The sequence below is a fragment of the Dreissena polymorpha genome, chromosome 5 (assembly GCF_020536995.1).
Source record: "Dreissena polymorpha isolate Duluth1 chromosome 5, UMN_Dpol_1.0, whole genome shotgun sequence".
In the NCBI taxonomy this organism is placed as follows: domain Eukaryota; kingdom Metazoa; phylum Mollusca; class Bivalvia; order Myida; family Dreissenidae; genus Dreissena; species Dreissena polymorpha.
Window position 1 is genome coordinate 41,378,978 of NC_068359.1, and position 17,221 is coordinate 41,396,198.

The following is a 17,221-nucleotide window of genomic DNA, read 5'->3' on the forward strand; positions in this document are numbered from 1 at the left end:
TATTAACAATTTTACAGACAGACAGACAGACGGACGGACAGACGGACGGACAGACAGACAGACAAAGATTATTCAGACTTATACAAATGTACATCGTCTTCATGCTTAAATACACACATTATTCTCTTTCAAATAGGTCCACTTTTCTCAGAAAGTATCAATGCTATTGCATTCAAACTTGGTACACTTACTTACTTTCATGAGAGGACTGGGCAGGCAAAGTAAGATAACTCTGGCGTGCATTTTGACAGAATTATGTGCCCTTTTTATACTTAGAAAATTGAAAATTTTGGTTAAGTTTTGCGTTTAGGTCCACTTTTCTCAGAAAGTATCATTGCTATTGCATTCAAACTTGGTACACTTACTTACTATCATGAGGGGACTGGGCAGGCAAAGTTAGATAACTCTGGCGTGCATTTTGACAGAATTATGTGCCCTTTTTATACTTAGAAAATTAAAAATTCTGGTTAAGTTTTGTGTTGAGGTCCATTTTATTCCGTAAGTATCAAAGCTATTGCTTTCATACTTGCAACACTTACTAACTATCATAAGGGGACTGTGCAGGCAAAGTAATGTAACTCTGACTGGCATTTTGACAGAATTATGTGCCCTTTTTATACTTAGAAAGTTGAAAATTTGTTTTAGTTTTGTGTTTAGGTCCACTTTATTCCTACAGTATCAAAGCTATTGCTTTCATACTTGCAACACTTTTAACTATCAAAGAATATACATACAGATAAATAATAATAAAATGTGATTCTCAACCATTTAACATATTGGAAATACCCAGTGATCCAAAAAAATGTCATGCAATTTATTGATATGAAATAAAGGTATAACATTATGTTAATATTTATGAAAATAAAAAAGTGTTAACATTTGCGAATAAAAGGCTAATTTGCTTAAGTTGTAAGCGTATGTTTGTCTTATTTTACAGATTCAACCCTCAAGTACAACTTCCCCAAAAAGTAATCTTTCACAAAATCGGACAAGGCATTTTGATCGAATCTGCAATCACTTCGTTATGTTGTCAGTATTTAACGACATAGCACGGATCTGCTTTACAATCAACTTTTGAATTATCTAATTAAACCAGCTTATTAAACCAACATAAGACTTTTCGCATAATTTGAACGGAACGTGTACATACACGAATGCAGTAGCTCCCTCTTTGGAATGAGTTTACAAATACTTATCTTGCTCTCATTGTTTACATGGTCGGATAAGACTCCTACGCAAGTTCGTGAACTAGTTATTATAACCATCACTTCACTTAACCCGCAGTCCGGCACCGTTGGGCACCGCAGGCACAGTAATTATAAACCACATAGTAAATACATCTCATAGATATTATCTTATCTTATAAATTCGTTCCAGCTAGTGACTTTCGCCTCCAATTTATTTGTTATGAGCCATTACTCAATAACTCGCACCTATAAATGTTAACACAACTCTCAGCTTCCATTCAGAATTGTAACGAGACGTTTAAAAAGTGACATACTTTGAATAATAATGGCTGCCGAAATAAAATCTTTGAAGGAAAATCGATTGTGCATAAAAGCGATTACTTAGAATGATTTTCAAAGCAATGGGTATGTTTCAAACGTTTAAATTGTCAATTATTTAAAACTAAAAGGTGTGTAAAAACTATTTAAAAAATATAATGTTTGCTTTTTATGTGTGGGCGTTGTTGATAAAATCAGCGATTAAATTAACTACATTGTTTTCTCATTTCTCTGTATAGACTCTACCATGCTATTTTCGAAACTCGACGTAATAAACGGGAATGTTGTTTGACTTAGCGGGCGTGTGCAGAAACGAAACAATGCTTTCAAATACGTAACATTAAAACAGTTTCTGTTCGTTTGATATTTTTAAGATATTGGCTTCATACTTCGAAAAGCGACTGGTCAGTTGACATCCGCGATGTCAATTTCGTGTTTCCGGCGAGACGATCACCACATAGATGATTACAGGACTAAAAACGGACAAGTCATCATTCAAACTCGGCGAGGACTTTAAAGCCGATGGAATACAAGTCATCATTCAAACTCGGCGAGGAATTTAAAGCCGATGGAGTACAAGTCATCATTCAAACTCGGCGAGGACTTTAAAGCCGATGGAGTACAAGTCATCATTCAAACTCGGCGAGGACTTTAAAGCCGATGGAGTACACGTCATCATTCAAACACGGCGAGGACTTTTAAGCCGATTGAGTACAAGTCATCATTCAAACTCAGCGAGGACTTTAAAGCCGATGGAGTACAAGTCATCATTCAAACTCGGCAAGGACTTTAAAGTCGGTGGAGTACAAGTCATCATTCAAACTCGGCGAGGACTTTAAAGCCGATGGAGTAAAAGTCATCATTCAAACTCGGCGAGGACTTTAAAGCCAATGGAGTACAAGTCATCATTCAAACTCGGCGAGGACTTTAAAGCCAATGGAGTACAAGTCATCATTCAAACTCGGCGAGGTCTTTAAAGCCGATGGAGTACAAGTTATCATTCAAACTCGGCGAGGACTTTAAAGCCGATGGAGTACAAGTCATCATTCAAACTCGGCGAGGACTTTAAAGCCGATGGAGTACAAGTCATCATTCAAACTCGGCGAGGACTTTAAAGCCGATGGAGTACAAGTCATCATTCAAACTCGGCGAGGACTTTAAAGCCGATGGAGTACAAGTCATCATTCAAACTCGGCGAGGACATTAAAGCCGATGGAGTACAAGTCATCATTTAAACTCGGCGAGGACTTTAAGGCCGATGGAGTGCAAGTCATCATTCAAACTCGGCGAGGACTTTAAAGCCGATGGAGTATTGGGAGGAACAGTATGTGTTTTCTAACATTCTTGCCACTTTTTAGAACGTAAATGTTGCAGTTATATAAACGATATAAACGTCCGACTTAACTACGCCATATACATACTACGGATACACGTATGATATAGAGAACTGAATATCGCGTTCTCTCGGTCGTCGGCACTAGTTTCTGTATTTATTAATTTTGACTAACTATCAAATGCTACATTCTGAGGTGGCAAATTGCAGACAACAGTGACACCAACAGATTCCAACAATAAACCAGATCAAGTGACTAGGGAGTTGGTCAACGGTGTGATTGTTCATGTACAAGTCAGTCTAATAAATCAGAGGTTATAAGCGTGTGGCTATAATATTAAAAACATCATTTTGAATGAAAAAAATAATCAAATTATAACGAAAACCCAAATTCTCTAAAAAAACACTTTCCGCCTAAATTGGATTTTTGCTAAGAAGAGACTTCATTTAAACGAAAAATGTCATACACGCGGAAAGTGTCATCCCTGATTAATCTGGGACGACACTTTACTTACATGCAATATGCCGAGTTTTCTCAGAACACGACTCATATATATATACAAGGTATTCAACTCAAAATAAACTCATCGCTTTTAACAGCCATAACTTCATCCATTGTGCAGCGATTTCCATGAAATCGGTCTTATTCAATGCAGAAATAAATTTCCATTCTGGGAATGTACATTTCTTGTAATATGTTTACACATGCTGGGTCAAATTTTAAGAAATAACACGATACACAACTCGGGTGACCTACTCGTCATCGATCTGATCCGATCTAAGACTGACATCTTCATGGAGTAAAGAGCATTTTCCCTGCAAAGTTTACGGACCTCGGTACCATACTTCAATAAAACGTATGAAACACATTATTACCGTTCTTGCCGTTAGGTTATGCATCAAAACTAACTGTCCAGCGCCGTTATCTTAATATCTATATATCTATCTATCTATCTATCTATCTATCTATCTATCTATCTATCTATCTATCTATCTATCTATCTATCTATCTATCTATCTATCTAAATTATTTCAAGAACCTCAATACCACAATACACTTTATCGTACTTTTTCAATACTAAGTACATAAATAAATGAAAGAACATGGAGAGAAACTTTATGCTTTATGACATGAACATTGAATATTACCTACTTAAATATGCACTACACTTTATCTGGTAAACACTCAAAAGATTTCGTCCAAAGAATCATTGTATGTGTATTTAATGTATATTTTAAGTATAATAGAGAAAGTTACTCTCTTTTAGCCCGAATCACTTTTGGCGACACATTTATATGTGTCTCTTGAAAAGTGCATATATATTTTACATCCATGACTTTTTGACTGTACAAACATGCAATTGTATACATTATTAGTTCGTTGATGTTAAGTCCCCATTCCTTCTGCACTTTTATTCCAGTTTGATATTTATTGACGTTCAAATTGTTCGTTACGTTAGTACGAGAATACATAGTAATTTTTGGCTTTCAATAAATGGAATCTGCGGTTGCCTTTTACATGTATTATTTGCTATCCTTTCCACTATAAAAAGTGTTCATGAGGTAATCACAAAAAACCGGTCCATCAGTTATACAACGTATTTACAAACACTTTGAAAGTTCATTTGTTTTTAAAGTACTCAATCAGTAAATCCAAACAACTTAATGGAATTCAGTGTTGCAAAACGTGAACTTGTATTGCTTAAAACGTCGCAAATCTGGTGAATATATGCAAACAGATTATTTTTCGTTTTATTGCTACGTTATATAACATGAAATAGCTTGTCTCTAAAATAGGCAAACAAAACACGTTGTTCATCACATACAGTCATTGAGAATAGCATTTTCATCTGTAAATATTATAACCGGAAAGGTCCTTCCAAATAATGTCGTATACGAATGGTTATAATTATTTTGATACAACGAACATGGTGCCCGACACTAAATTTAGACGAGTGGTCTCTAGTATCAAAATACGCCGTAAGCAGGGTGCAGAATCAACGGGGATTTCAAGGGGTTTACATACGGGCTGGACACAATGTAATCACACCGTTGAGAATTTTATTTTTGCAAATATCTCAAGTTATTGAACTACATTTGTAAAAATCTATAGTGCATAAAAGACAGTTTCTCTTGCAGTTTGTGTCGATATCTTAACGTATGAGAATAAATCCTTGAATATGCATGAAATCGGTGACAAAATTTCACGTCGCGTGAAGCATAGCCGTGTACAATTAATGCAGTAAAAATTAAATTTTTGAACAAGAACACATGCCGATCAAATAAAGTAATTATGATGTTTTTCACATTGCCGTAAGAAGCATAAAAATCTGTCTTTTATGCACTAGTTGAAATTCTTAAGAAAACTTGATTAAAAGGTTATTTGAAATAAAGCACCACTTAACGTCGTGTTTATATCCATTAAAGTTAAAAGGCGGAACCCCAAAAAGTAATGCACTAGATTGGTTTCTTTTTTTATTATCAAGATGTGTGTATATGCAAACATTACAACACTTTATCGTTCTGCCATCGCTTTCTTCCGTTAAATGCTATTTGAAATGGTATAGTTTATACATATGGAATTAAATTAAAACGAAAAATCGACGTAGTTTTGTGCAATGATGACGTAATAATATGAATCCGTTTTTAGGTTCAAACATTAGCTGTGATTGAAAGTGTGATTCTCGTATAGATTTTTTATTTTTCCATTAAAATGATTGTAAAACAATATCTTTAAACAAGATATTTTGCGTGTCTGCGTTATGAAATTGAAAACTAGTTTTTCACTTTATCCAACGAATGTTATGTGTGCTTTTTCACGCCGGCAATTAACCTCCGTGCTTTCGCGGAAGCATCTACTCGGAAACACATTGGTTCAATACCGGATGGAAAATCTGCGTCCGGCCCCCAGCGTCTGGTGGGCACGTGTTGTGCTCCACGGCGCGTTCTTTATAGCAGACGACATAGTAAGGACTCCACAGTTTCGCCTCGTGCGGGGAAGGACCGTCGGGTTTTCCAACGCAGTTGCCGAGCCGGACATTGCAAGGAATACAGTGGGCTGCCACACACTTATTCAGTCTGTAGTCGCCTGAGGTGACAAACAATTAGGTCAGACTTAAAACAACAACAACAAAAATATTTAAATTTCAATATGCAATTTGGATAAATTATACAACGATGTAACTATACAACGATTAAAAATGAGAAAACTAGACGTGTGTCAGTTAACCCATTTATGCCTAGCGTCCAGAAAAAAGGCCTTGGCAAACAGCGAAGACCAAGATAAGACACGATGCGGCGTCTCATCAGGGTCTGCGCTGTTTGCCTGAAGGAATTTCTGTAAGAAATATTCTAAATATAGAAATGAAAATAATAGACATCCCTGATTTTTGAAATAAATTGATCCAATTAAGAAGAATGGAAGAGTCCACTAGGCATAAATGGATTACAAATATGTTCCCCACCTCTCAAAACTGTTTGTGTGACTGCTTTACTGTTAGTGGTAAGAAAGAGGTCAACACTCTGGTAATGAACAAGTATCCTTTTCGAAATCTTGAGGCGCGCAACTTTGATTAAATGGTAATATGTTTGAAGTACTTTCATTCCTCTATAAGAAATATGTTTTGCAATACGCGCGACGCACACACTCAAACGGGTTCGGGAGAAGGTCGTATGTACAAGACGCTGAAAACGGGGTCATTAAATAACGTCAAAGGAGCTTAATTGTCAAGTTTACTTACAAGCGTCTTTAAATTCTTGCCTAGATCCACAAGTCACGTTTTCAAAATGTTCACACTGCTCCGAATCCGCGTTGAAGAGCTTTGGGTACGGACACTCGACCATGTGTTGCTCCAGCAAACGAGGTACGTCCTGATAGCGAACGCTGCAGTTGTAGTACGCCTGGCACTCCGTCGGGTGGTCGATGATGCCGCCAAACATGTCGCAACGTTCTTCGACAGATAGCGGACCTGGTAATTTAAAGCATTACATTGGTACCAACATAAGAACAACGATGTGTTTTCCGGAAATATGACTGACAAACGAATATTCGAATATCATTTTCAGTATTCGTTCCCATCCCTAGTACAAATGTAATGAAATGTTCTGTTTATATTCTCAATGTATACGGCTTCACGTTATTTAAGGATGAAGTTTATACGTGTACATTTTGCAAAATTTATGAGTAAACACTACACGTGCTGTATTGTAAATAATTCACATAATCTTCAAAACATGTTTGCGTATAAGACAATATAGTAATAGTGTAAGCGTCCCCGAAAATTACTCACCGGTGGTTGTAACTTCACTATCCGGTATGCAGTCGTCTAAGTCGCTGCCTTCGTGAACGCACGCCTTAACGGTTGCGCTGAACCTGGTGCCTGCTGGACAAGGCGGCATCTCGACGGGCGACCCCCAATTGCATATGTAGAAACCCTTGCAGTCTCTCTTAGGGATGATTTGGTAGTCGCCGTTCGTGTTGCACTGCAGGCTAACGGCGAATGCCGCGCGTATTAGCACTGCCACACTCAGAAATACAGAGATACACGTATATTCATACGGCATTGTTAATTTAATAATTATTTGAAGTTCTTTAAATTAAAATGTCTTCCTGTACAGCTCGTTAATCCCTGTATCACTATTCCGTTTTTTATGCTTGGGAGGTGCAGCTTGATTGATCGAGATTTTAAAACGCCGGGTGCTTTTATACCCACCCAAGCCTACCTTTGGGCTTGTCAGTGCACTTCGTGTAATCAGAACTTACCCATAAATATATAATGACGCAGGCGCACAACTTCGATAGGAAAAGATTTTATTGCATAAGTTAAAAAATTACATCAACAGCTTGGGCAACAGCTTTATGTAAAGCGTATTATTAGCATGGTTTTAAAATAGATACTTATTGCATTCATTTATTTCAAAGATAATTTAATGAGATACTGTCACATCTGCTCAACAGTTAACTACATTTAAATTGACAATTCATTGTATACGTAATATTCACAGATTTGTTACTGAGATACTGCCACATCTGCTTAACAGAAACACTAATTCTCACAAAATCTAGACAAATAGCGCCACTGATACTCAAACTACATTAACTTTATTATTAATGTTCGGATATATACAAATACGCTTACTATCAAAGTGAAACAAATATTATGTTTATATGTATATATATAGGATCCGATATGTTTCCGTTGATATTACTGCTGGATAGTGTGTCTTTGATAGCACATGACTATGGAAAAGGCCATATGAAACTACATGTATTTAAGAAGCATCATAATGCATTACAAACATATGAATGGCAACTTGTATCATTATTTTGAAGTCGGCCATTCGATACATATACATTTTTATTCAATATCTATCATATCCCCAAAACAGGAAATATGGCAAGTTGTTTTTTTATAACTGAATTTAAGTGGCATCTCATAACAAAACACTTTTTTATAAGCAATTGGGTTATCATACAAGTAATGATTTTAGGTTCCCAAAAACCTAGAGTAGTTACAGAATTCAAAGAAAAAATGGACAATATCACATCAAACAATGATATTGTTAAATAAAGAGTTAAAAACAACGGAGAGGTACATAGTTAATGAGAAAATGGAAGTCCTTGAGTAGATGGAGCAATCCACAAAAGTGTTTGAAGGTCATGCACACCGGGTGACAGATCAGTACGTGTAGCAACCCTGATAAAAATGGACTATAGTTAAAGAGGCCTTTTCACGTTTGGGTAAATTTACAAAATTAAAAAAAAAATGTTTCAGATTCGCAAATTTTCGTTTTAGTTATGATATTTATGAGGAACAGTAATACTGAACATTTACCATGCTCTAAAGTAGCAATTGTATGCATCTTTTGACGATTTAAAAACCTGAACATTATAAAGCGTTGCAAAGCGCAACGATTGAATAATTTGGAGAATTCTGTTAATGTCGTTATATTTTGTGAAACTACTACGATTGCTTATATAAAGTATAAAATACGTCATTCACTGTATGATTACAGATGGCTGATTGGTCTAAGCGGTAGACGTTTACTACAGGACTCCAGGGGTCAGTGATACGAGCTCTGTTGAGGATTACGTTTTTCTTTTTCTTTTTTTAAATTTTATTCTTGAATTTTTACTGGAGCTTTTTAGATCCAATGTTTACATTTATCAATATAAAGCACTTAATGACAAACTTCAATACAAGCCAAAATCTGTGAAGAGGCCCCTTTAAAACTATACCCGCACAACTCTAGAAGAAATCCAGCATGTTTATTGGAATATAAACGAAGAAAACCGGCTTGAGCACTGTAGCTTAGTGTATGATTTAGAGAAATTGAGCAAGATCTCAACTATGGTCATTAAAACAATAACGAAAATAGCAGAATCAACATGGACATTGAAATAATATACCAAATAGTAAAGCGCATTGTTCAAAATGTAAGCCATTCACTCTTTTTGACGGATTCACCTTCATCTTGTTATCTAAACATAACGATATTGGATTTAGTGAGCAGATTTAACAGCCGTTGATTTGACCACATCATTGAACTACTTTGAATGTGGTCATAACAAAGGCTCAGGCTATAGCAAATTTGGAACCACAAAGCTCAATGCAGATAACGCCGTGAAAAAGGAATAGTTCTGATCCGAGACACACATATTACTTTGTCTGGTGTGTCATGCTTCAACCCATGACAGTGCAATTAATTACGAATTGATGACAAAGGGGGATAATGAGACCAATAAAGCTTTAGTTGACCAAAGAAACCTGCGAAAGGTTCCATGAAGATACATGCTGTAGTTGGGGCAGAATCTGGCACCACTGTATTGGTGCACAATACAAGTTGTGCTTGTTCTGACTGTTTTAAAGGAGGATATTTTAATGTTACATCAAACTGTACACGAGGAAAATAATTTTGGAAAAGCAAACCGATACTGATCATTCCGATAATTTCACAAAAGCAGCAAGAGAAGAACCTATAAATGTTGAGATAACCAAAGATGGGCAAAATTAACAAAGACACAAGGGGAATTAGAAAATGTGCATGACTGCGTATAAAGCAATAAAACATAGCCTTGTGTGGATTTGCTTTCATTCTAACTTTTAATTTATATGCCATTGGTTGTTATCATTTAATCTGAACTGGGTTACATAACTCATCCTCATGCTACACCCAAATACACCACCCTCATGTTCAACCCACATACACTACCCTCATGCTCAACCCACATACACTACCCTCATGCTCAACCCAGAAACACTACCATCATACTACACCCACATATACTACCCTCATGCTCAACCCACATACTCTACCCTCATGCTCAACACACATACACTACCTTCATGCTCGACCCACATACACTAACCTCATGCTCAAACCACATACACTACCCTCATTCTCAAACCACATACACTAACCTCATGCTCAAACCACATACACTACCCTCATGCTCAACCCACATACACTACCTTATGCTACACCCACATACACTACCCTCATGCTCAACTCACATAAACTACTCTCATGCTGAACCCACATACACTTCCCTCATGTTCAACCCAAGTTCATGTCCCTCATGCTACAACCACATACCTCACTATCATGCTACACCCACATATTGCAATCCTAATTTTTGATATTTTACTCCAAATAATTACCAAAATAATTTTAATACTTTTACGGCTTGCATTTCTTACGGAGCCTAGCGTAAAATTCACAAGACCGGAACAGGAACTTGTAGTTTTTAAGGGTTTTGCAGATTTTACGCTACAGCGGAATGATTTCTGAAATCTAGGTTGAAACCGCAATACCTAGAGGCTTCGCATTTGGTTTGGAATATCGCACAGAGTCATAGAGATCCCGTACAAAGATATTTCTATGTGTGCCCTGGGGGTTGAACCTGGCTTTACCGTCAAGGTCACATGGTGTATACAGAGTTACATAGCAATATTACTGAAACAATGTTTGTTCGGAACCACAAAGCCCACTTCTGCAAAATGTGTGTTAGTGGTCATCTACAAAGATTGTTCTTATTTTTCTACGTCCCGGCAGCCTCGTGGTAACATGGACTTACAGGGAAATATCTGCAATTTGGAATGTTGTATCCCATAGTGATTCTTTCTAACACAAAAGGGCCATAGTTGTCCTTCAGCGCTCGCCCGAGTTCAACGACACCAATTGGTGAAGAGTTGATATGATAGAAAGTAAGAACTTAATAAGTGAACAATATTATATTTTAGGAAGGGAAACGGGGTTTACACGTTGTTTTATGAAGGTACACATTTTTTCAAAGTTGTTTCAAAATCCATTAATACATGACAAAGTTATGACTGATACAGGGTATTTTGAATAGACGTGCAGACGTACAGACAAACCGTGCGACTGCTCTTTTCCGCTTTCTTCGAATGATGCACAAACCTATTGGAGCATGGACTAAAGATAAGACACAAATGATACACACAAGTAAAGTGTACTATTATTAATACAATTACAGTCAATGGGATGTAACAAAGTCTATCACAAAGCCAATATTACTTACAGTTTATTTACCCTGATTCTACCTCGTTATAGACATAGCCCAAACGAATTTTCTGATAAAATTCTATCAGAGTTAATAGTAACTAGCCTCAAGATTAATTTTTTTCTGTCAAAGATTTGAACGGGTGTCATTGGACGCACGTGACCCAGATTAAAACTCGGTCTAGATAATGCCCTTATTATTCGGACCAACTATCATTAAAATGGAATGCTAAATGTGACCTCGGGAGTGGTTCTGAAAGACGCACAAAACACACTGGATCACATGACGACGGAAACCGAACAGAGGGTGATCACATTGACTCATCTTCAGCTTTTCGTGCTTAGATGGCTAAACGTTTCGAATTTTACCCATGTCGCGAAAAATGGCCACCCCAGAGTTAATGTCGCTAACAAAGACTCACATTAGCTACTTAGTTTGCAATAAAACTGCAAGGCCTAAAGGTTTCATAATTTGTAAATATGTTTTTTGCAATCACATCTGGCTTCACTCCAGGAACATTTCATATATGACAATATCTAGCGATCTACTACCAAGATAATTGCAAGGATGTCTTATGGGGAAAAATAAACGCAGTCGTCGTCCCAAATTTCAAAAATCTAAGAAGCATATTACACGTTTTTTCTTCATTGAATAAGTTATACCCAATCTTAATAAAGGTTCGAGAAACTTTTCCATCACAATTCTTCTTTTCCTTACACTTCTCTCAAAAACCATCCTCCCACACTGTTGTGCCCTTTAACATCGTTCGTGTCTCGCAAATCACTGTCATGTCTCCACCTTTATCTCTTTTGTCACCTTCGACATACCGATTTCTTTCTCCTACCTCTCTAACCTTTCTACACCCACATGTCTCCTCCCAACTACCTCCTATCTCAAACATCGTGTATGATTCCCACCTCTCTTGCACCATACCCCTCTAACCTGTTTACTCTAAAATGTCTCACCTTACCTCTCTTTTATATCCAACCACTATGTCGTTACTCACTCCACTTATCTGTTACCTCCTAAGTCCTTTTTCTGTCACATCAATATGTCTCCTTCTATCTCATGCTACCTGTTTCTTCATCCTTTGCATTGTCGCATCATACCACTTTCCTGTATAATCTCTGCAAACTCCCCTCACCCTCACGATTGCCAACTCCCCTGTATCCTTTAAATTATAACAAGGATTCGCTAAGATTTGATCGTGTGAAGTTGACCTGGCTGGCAACCTAGTTTTGGAGGCACGTGACCCAGATTAAAATCAGCTTAGAAAATGCGAAAACAAACCTCTAGTAGAAACTGTGACATTAACGCAACGCGAATTTGGAGAGTTCTGTTGTTATATTTCGTGAAACTACGAGGATTGGTTATATAAAGTATAAAATACATCTGTCATTGTATCCGAAAGGATGGCCGAGTGGTCTAAGTAGTTAACTTTTTACTCCAGGACTCCAGGGGTCAGTGGTTCGAGCCCTGTTGAGGGTTACCTTTTTTTCTTTTTTTAAATTCATTCTTGATTTTTTACTGGAGCTTTTAAGATCCAATGTTTACATTTATCAAGATAATGCATTTAATGACAAACTTCAAAGCATGCATAAATCAGTGAAAAGGCCCCTTCAATATGTTGAACGTGTACCAGAGCCGACGACGAAAAATGGTTATTTTAATTTCAAACAATTCGATATTTAGCTAATCATATGATTATAAGAATACAAATTACCTTAAAAATTGCTATATTTACCGTTCTTTGTTGTTGCTGTTTTTTCGGCGTAAGCTGTATTAAGCCAGCTTTTCACCTTACTTGACCTTTGTAAGTGTCCAATAAAATTCAAATAAAATTTCCCGCGGCTAGGTACGAATGAATACACTTCATTTATTCCATTGGCTGATTTGAGTATACCACCAGAACATTGGAAACATATACGCGTCTTTGTAACACTGTTTTACTGCATGAAACAATTTTATCTCTAATGAAAAGGCTTAATAGATAGAACAGTTTTACACTCAATTCTCGACATCAATACAGTTCGTGCGTGCACCTTTTATTTTCAGAGGATTGCCATGGCAAAAGCTTTTATACTTAAAGGCTGTGTTCCCATATTTAGTACTTACTTCCATATTCCTGTCAACATGTTAAAATGTAAAAGTATAAAGAGCAGTGGAAGCGAGGCCTCACTTTAATGTATGCATTTCAACCCGTTAGATATCGGGTCAATTCGCGGTTAGTGTGTGTGGATGTCAGAGTTTATATACAGGTCATCACCGGAGTTCGCGGCCAGTAAAATAATCGTTATATAATAAAGACGCTATCCGTGAACTAGGTGACCAGGAATTTTCTTTAGACAAGAAATATGTTAAATGAAGATATTCAGCAATATAATTATGGTATGTCAATAATAGATTCTTAATGTGTTTTGAACATTACAATGATAAATATTATTTTTGATTAATTTAACAATAATTATTCCACCATATTCTAATGTATTAAGCATGAGCGCGATGATTCTCGATACTGTTAATAATCGAATCAAATAGCAACGCCGGACAAACCACTACAACAGGTTTGTTCGAAGAACGCGCCTATAAATACGGATACTTCGCGTGTGGCCGGTTGACTCATATGTTTTAATTAAACTTCCATTCTTCTTTTGGTTTTCTGTTTTGTATCTATAGGTTTTATAACCAGCAATATGTAATAATGTAAAATAAGTCGCGAAAACCCCGCGTAACATCCCGTACTGCGTGTGATGCAGCTAAGAGCTGCACAGAAAAAGACATTCGCTATCATTGATCTCATTCATTGAACTATCAACGCCGTATATCTTTTTTAAAGATATTTCTTGTTTGTGTTGTTATGTTTTGTTTGTTAAACATTTAAACAATTGATCAAACAATGCCCTTTGGATGAACACCAATACCATATATGAATTATATCGGATGCAGTTAATAATGCATTTTGAAAATATCATATTAAATTGTGCATCATAAAATATATTTATTCTCTATCAATCATTTTAATCTGAAGTATTGTTCACAGTACTGCTCTATAAAATGTTGAAAATTAATTGTGTTGAATTCTGTATCTAATGAACTGATGTTTTAGAACGAATACATAAGCGTAAAACAATTAATGTTGTTTTTTGTTTGTTTTTAATTTAATTAACAACAGGGCAGTGATGTGTTTGATTTTTTTTTTTTTGAACATGGAAATCATTCAACTGACAACAATTCATTAAAGAATCGACCTTTTGAATCACCTGTTTAACAACAGGTGCAGTTGAAAAACAACAAATCGTGCACTCGAATACGCCCCTACATAATATGATTGTTATAAAGGTCACACGACACGCTAAGTTTATGATCATGTAGATGAATACTCAAAAGAAATATTAATTCATCATTGACATTAAAAAAGATACAGTGTGGAAAAAAATTATGAATGGAAAACTGACGGTGCGATTACAATAAGGTTCCTTTCGTTGCATTATTTAAATGGTCAAATTATTTTTATAAATCAAAACTCCACATGGTGTTACTCTGAAGTCATCAATATATTAGATAAGTGCGTAAGAAAATAAAGAAATAATAAGTGCAATTATATCTGTTTTCTGTTTGAAAACATATAAACAAAGCAAAGATTACATAAAATAAAATATGCCGTAATATGTTGCAGACGCATGTGGAATTCTACTTATATCGTACGCCGAGTTTAATTATTAAAATTATCGGTTTTTTATAAGTAACATTTTGTCTTTCCAGTGGAACATTCAGTCTGTATCTTGCATTCATAATTTAAGTAATCAAAAATAATGACATGAGCATCTTTAAATTTAAAACTGTTTATGAGAAAATCATTTTCAAGTTATATGAATTATTCGCTCATACAGGGGAAAAATAAACTGAAGAAAATGACACATTGGTAAAGAAAAACTATTGTAGTGTGTTTTTTTTCAAAGTACCTAATAGACATATACTATTTGATTAACATATGTACCTAAATACAAATCCGTTCAAAATCCACTAGTATGTATATAATTTTAAAAATTGTGTGCAATAATCAGGTTATGTCAATAAAATGTCAAAAATGTGTGGTATAAAGTAATAATCATTTTACAATGATAAAACAAGTGCAGAATAATTGAGTATCGTTGCATTTATAATCAAAGTGCTGAAGGCACTGAAGTTGTTCGCTATTGCATAATTTAAGACGCATCTCATTTTTAAGAATTAATCGCAAGTTTGAAGTTTGAAATGAACACAAGCCATTCAAATTTATAATGAGTGTGTCTTAACGCATGGGTCGAGATGGTTGTGCACTTTTTAACATTCTATTTATTTTATAGAAATAACCTAGACAAAATAACAACAACATGGCCATTTATTGACGTTCAGAAAGCATAGTAAGTATGATGAAAATGGTAATGGGAACTGAATATAAACACAATTTGCAATCACCATCATAATAAATGAATAATGTTTGAATATCGAATACATATCTTACTAAGAATATGATTAAATTATGAAAATTTCCTGTACAAAACTTTTGATTTTTGACATCATATACAAATTCAAAATATACAATAACATATTTGATGACAATAAATAAAAAATAAATCTGCGAGCAATACTTTTTACTCACGAAAATGGTAGTCATAAAGACAGCCCTGTTGACCCGTACTTTGTTGTTTATGAATTACTTGTTACCCTTGCAGTTCACATGGTGTCAACAACTCTGACCTAAACATAGGTAAAGAGCAGTAATGCGCTTTTTCGGCGTAGCGGTTTTACCCAGCTTTTCACCTTAAATGACTTTTACATAACGCCAGCAGACACGCATGAATATATTCGAATATTTCATAGGATGATTCGAGATAAAACCTCTGAACTTTGGCCACATCACTGTGTCTGTGTTCAGCGCAAAGGATATATCACTGTTCAATGTAAGGAATTCCGGACAACTCGCTGTATGTTCAAATGCAACACATTGTGGCCCACTTACAATTTCGAGTTAAAATCCATTTCGCAGAATTTCAGAGTCAGTAATCGTTCACTAAATCGTCCGGGGAATATATAATTAACTATCGATAAACACAGTTTTGCATTCAAGATGAGAAAACAGATAGTATAGTGTCACGATAAGAGGAAAATCGTTTAATAATCTAACCACAAATGTTTGCCGTACTCGGTCAGCACGTCAAGAAATCGTTCCTAAACGCATGGATAGGCTGCCCTTATTTACAAGTTTGCTTTTTTGAATACAATTGTGTATCGAAAAGCATTGTGCTAAAACGTGACATTTACAATTCGCGATGAGATTTTTAATGACCCTTGTCATGCGAAAATGGGTCTTATTCCATATGCACTCATCATATCCATAGCACACTCAGTCTGCGCAACTCTCAGTCTGGTCGGGAGATAATAAATATATCTGTTCTGTTTATAGCGAAAAGCATCGCCTCTGACAAAACTGCGCAAATGCACAGGTTGGGCTTAAGATACGCTGGCCAAAACGCATACGACCCAAAGTGTTATTTAAATTTGTCGAAAGAAAACTGCGTGTAAATCAAATATTAACATACGATATATTTCGATGGTGAAGAAATACACTCATAATTAGGCATGTGAAGACACATGATGTGCACTACCGTAGTACAATTTTTATCTACTTACACTAATACGTGGTACTCCCGTAGTATAATTTTTATCTACTTACACTAATGTGTGGTTTGACAATGATAAGTTGATAACACAATTTCCATGCGGTGAATATGTGATTAACAAGTTAACAAACACAATATTTAAACTTTTGTTTTCTATTTAATTATTTAGAAACGTCAATTTCAAACTTTATTTCAA

The 17,221-nt window shown here is 35.8% G+C and overlaps 1 protein-coding gene across 1 annotated transcript in view; it reads right to left on the reverse strand.

The window, feature by feature from the left end:
• The window catches only part of LOC127832569 (uncharacterized), a 67,867-nt gene extending 60,608 nt beyond the window's left edge, over positions 1 to 7,259 (reverse strand). Inside the window, exons 1-3 of the mRNA XM_052358099.1 lie at positions 7,128 to 7,259; positions 6,579 to 6,806; positions 5,764 to 5,926 (exon numbers count right to left, since the gene is read on the reverse strand). Of these exons, the coding sequence (XP_052214059.1) occupies positions 5,764 to 5,926; positions 6,579 to 6,806; positions 7,128 to 7,236 (500 nt within the window). The 5' untranslated portion in view covers positions 7,237 to 7,259. The remainder of the gene's footprint in view (positions 1 to 5,763; positions 5,927 to 6,578; positions 6,807 to 7,127) is intronic.
• Positions 7,260 to 17,221: the final 9,962 nt, after the last annotated feature.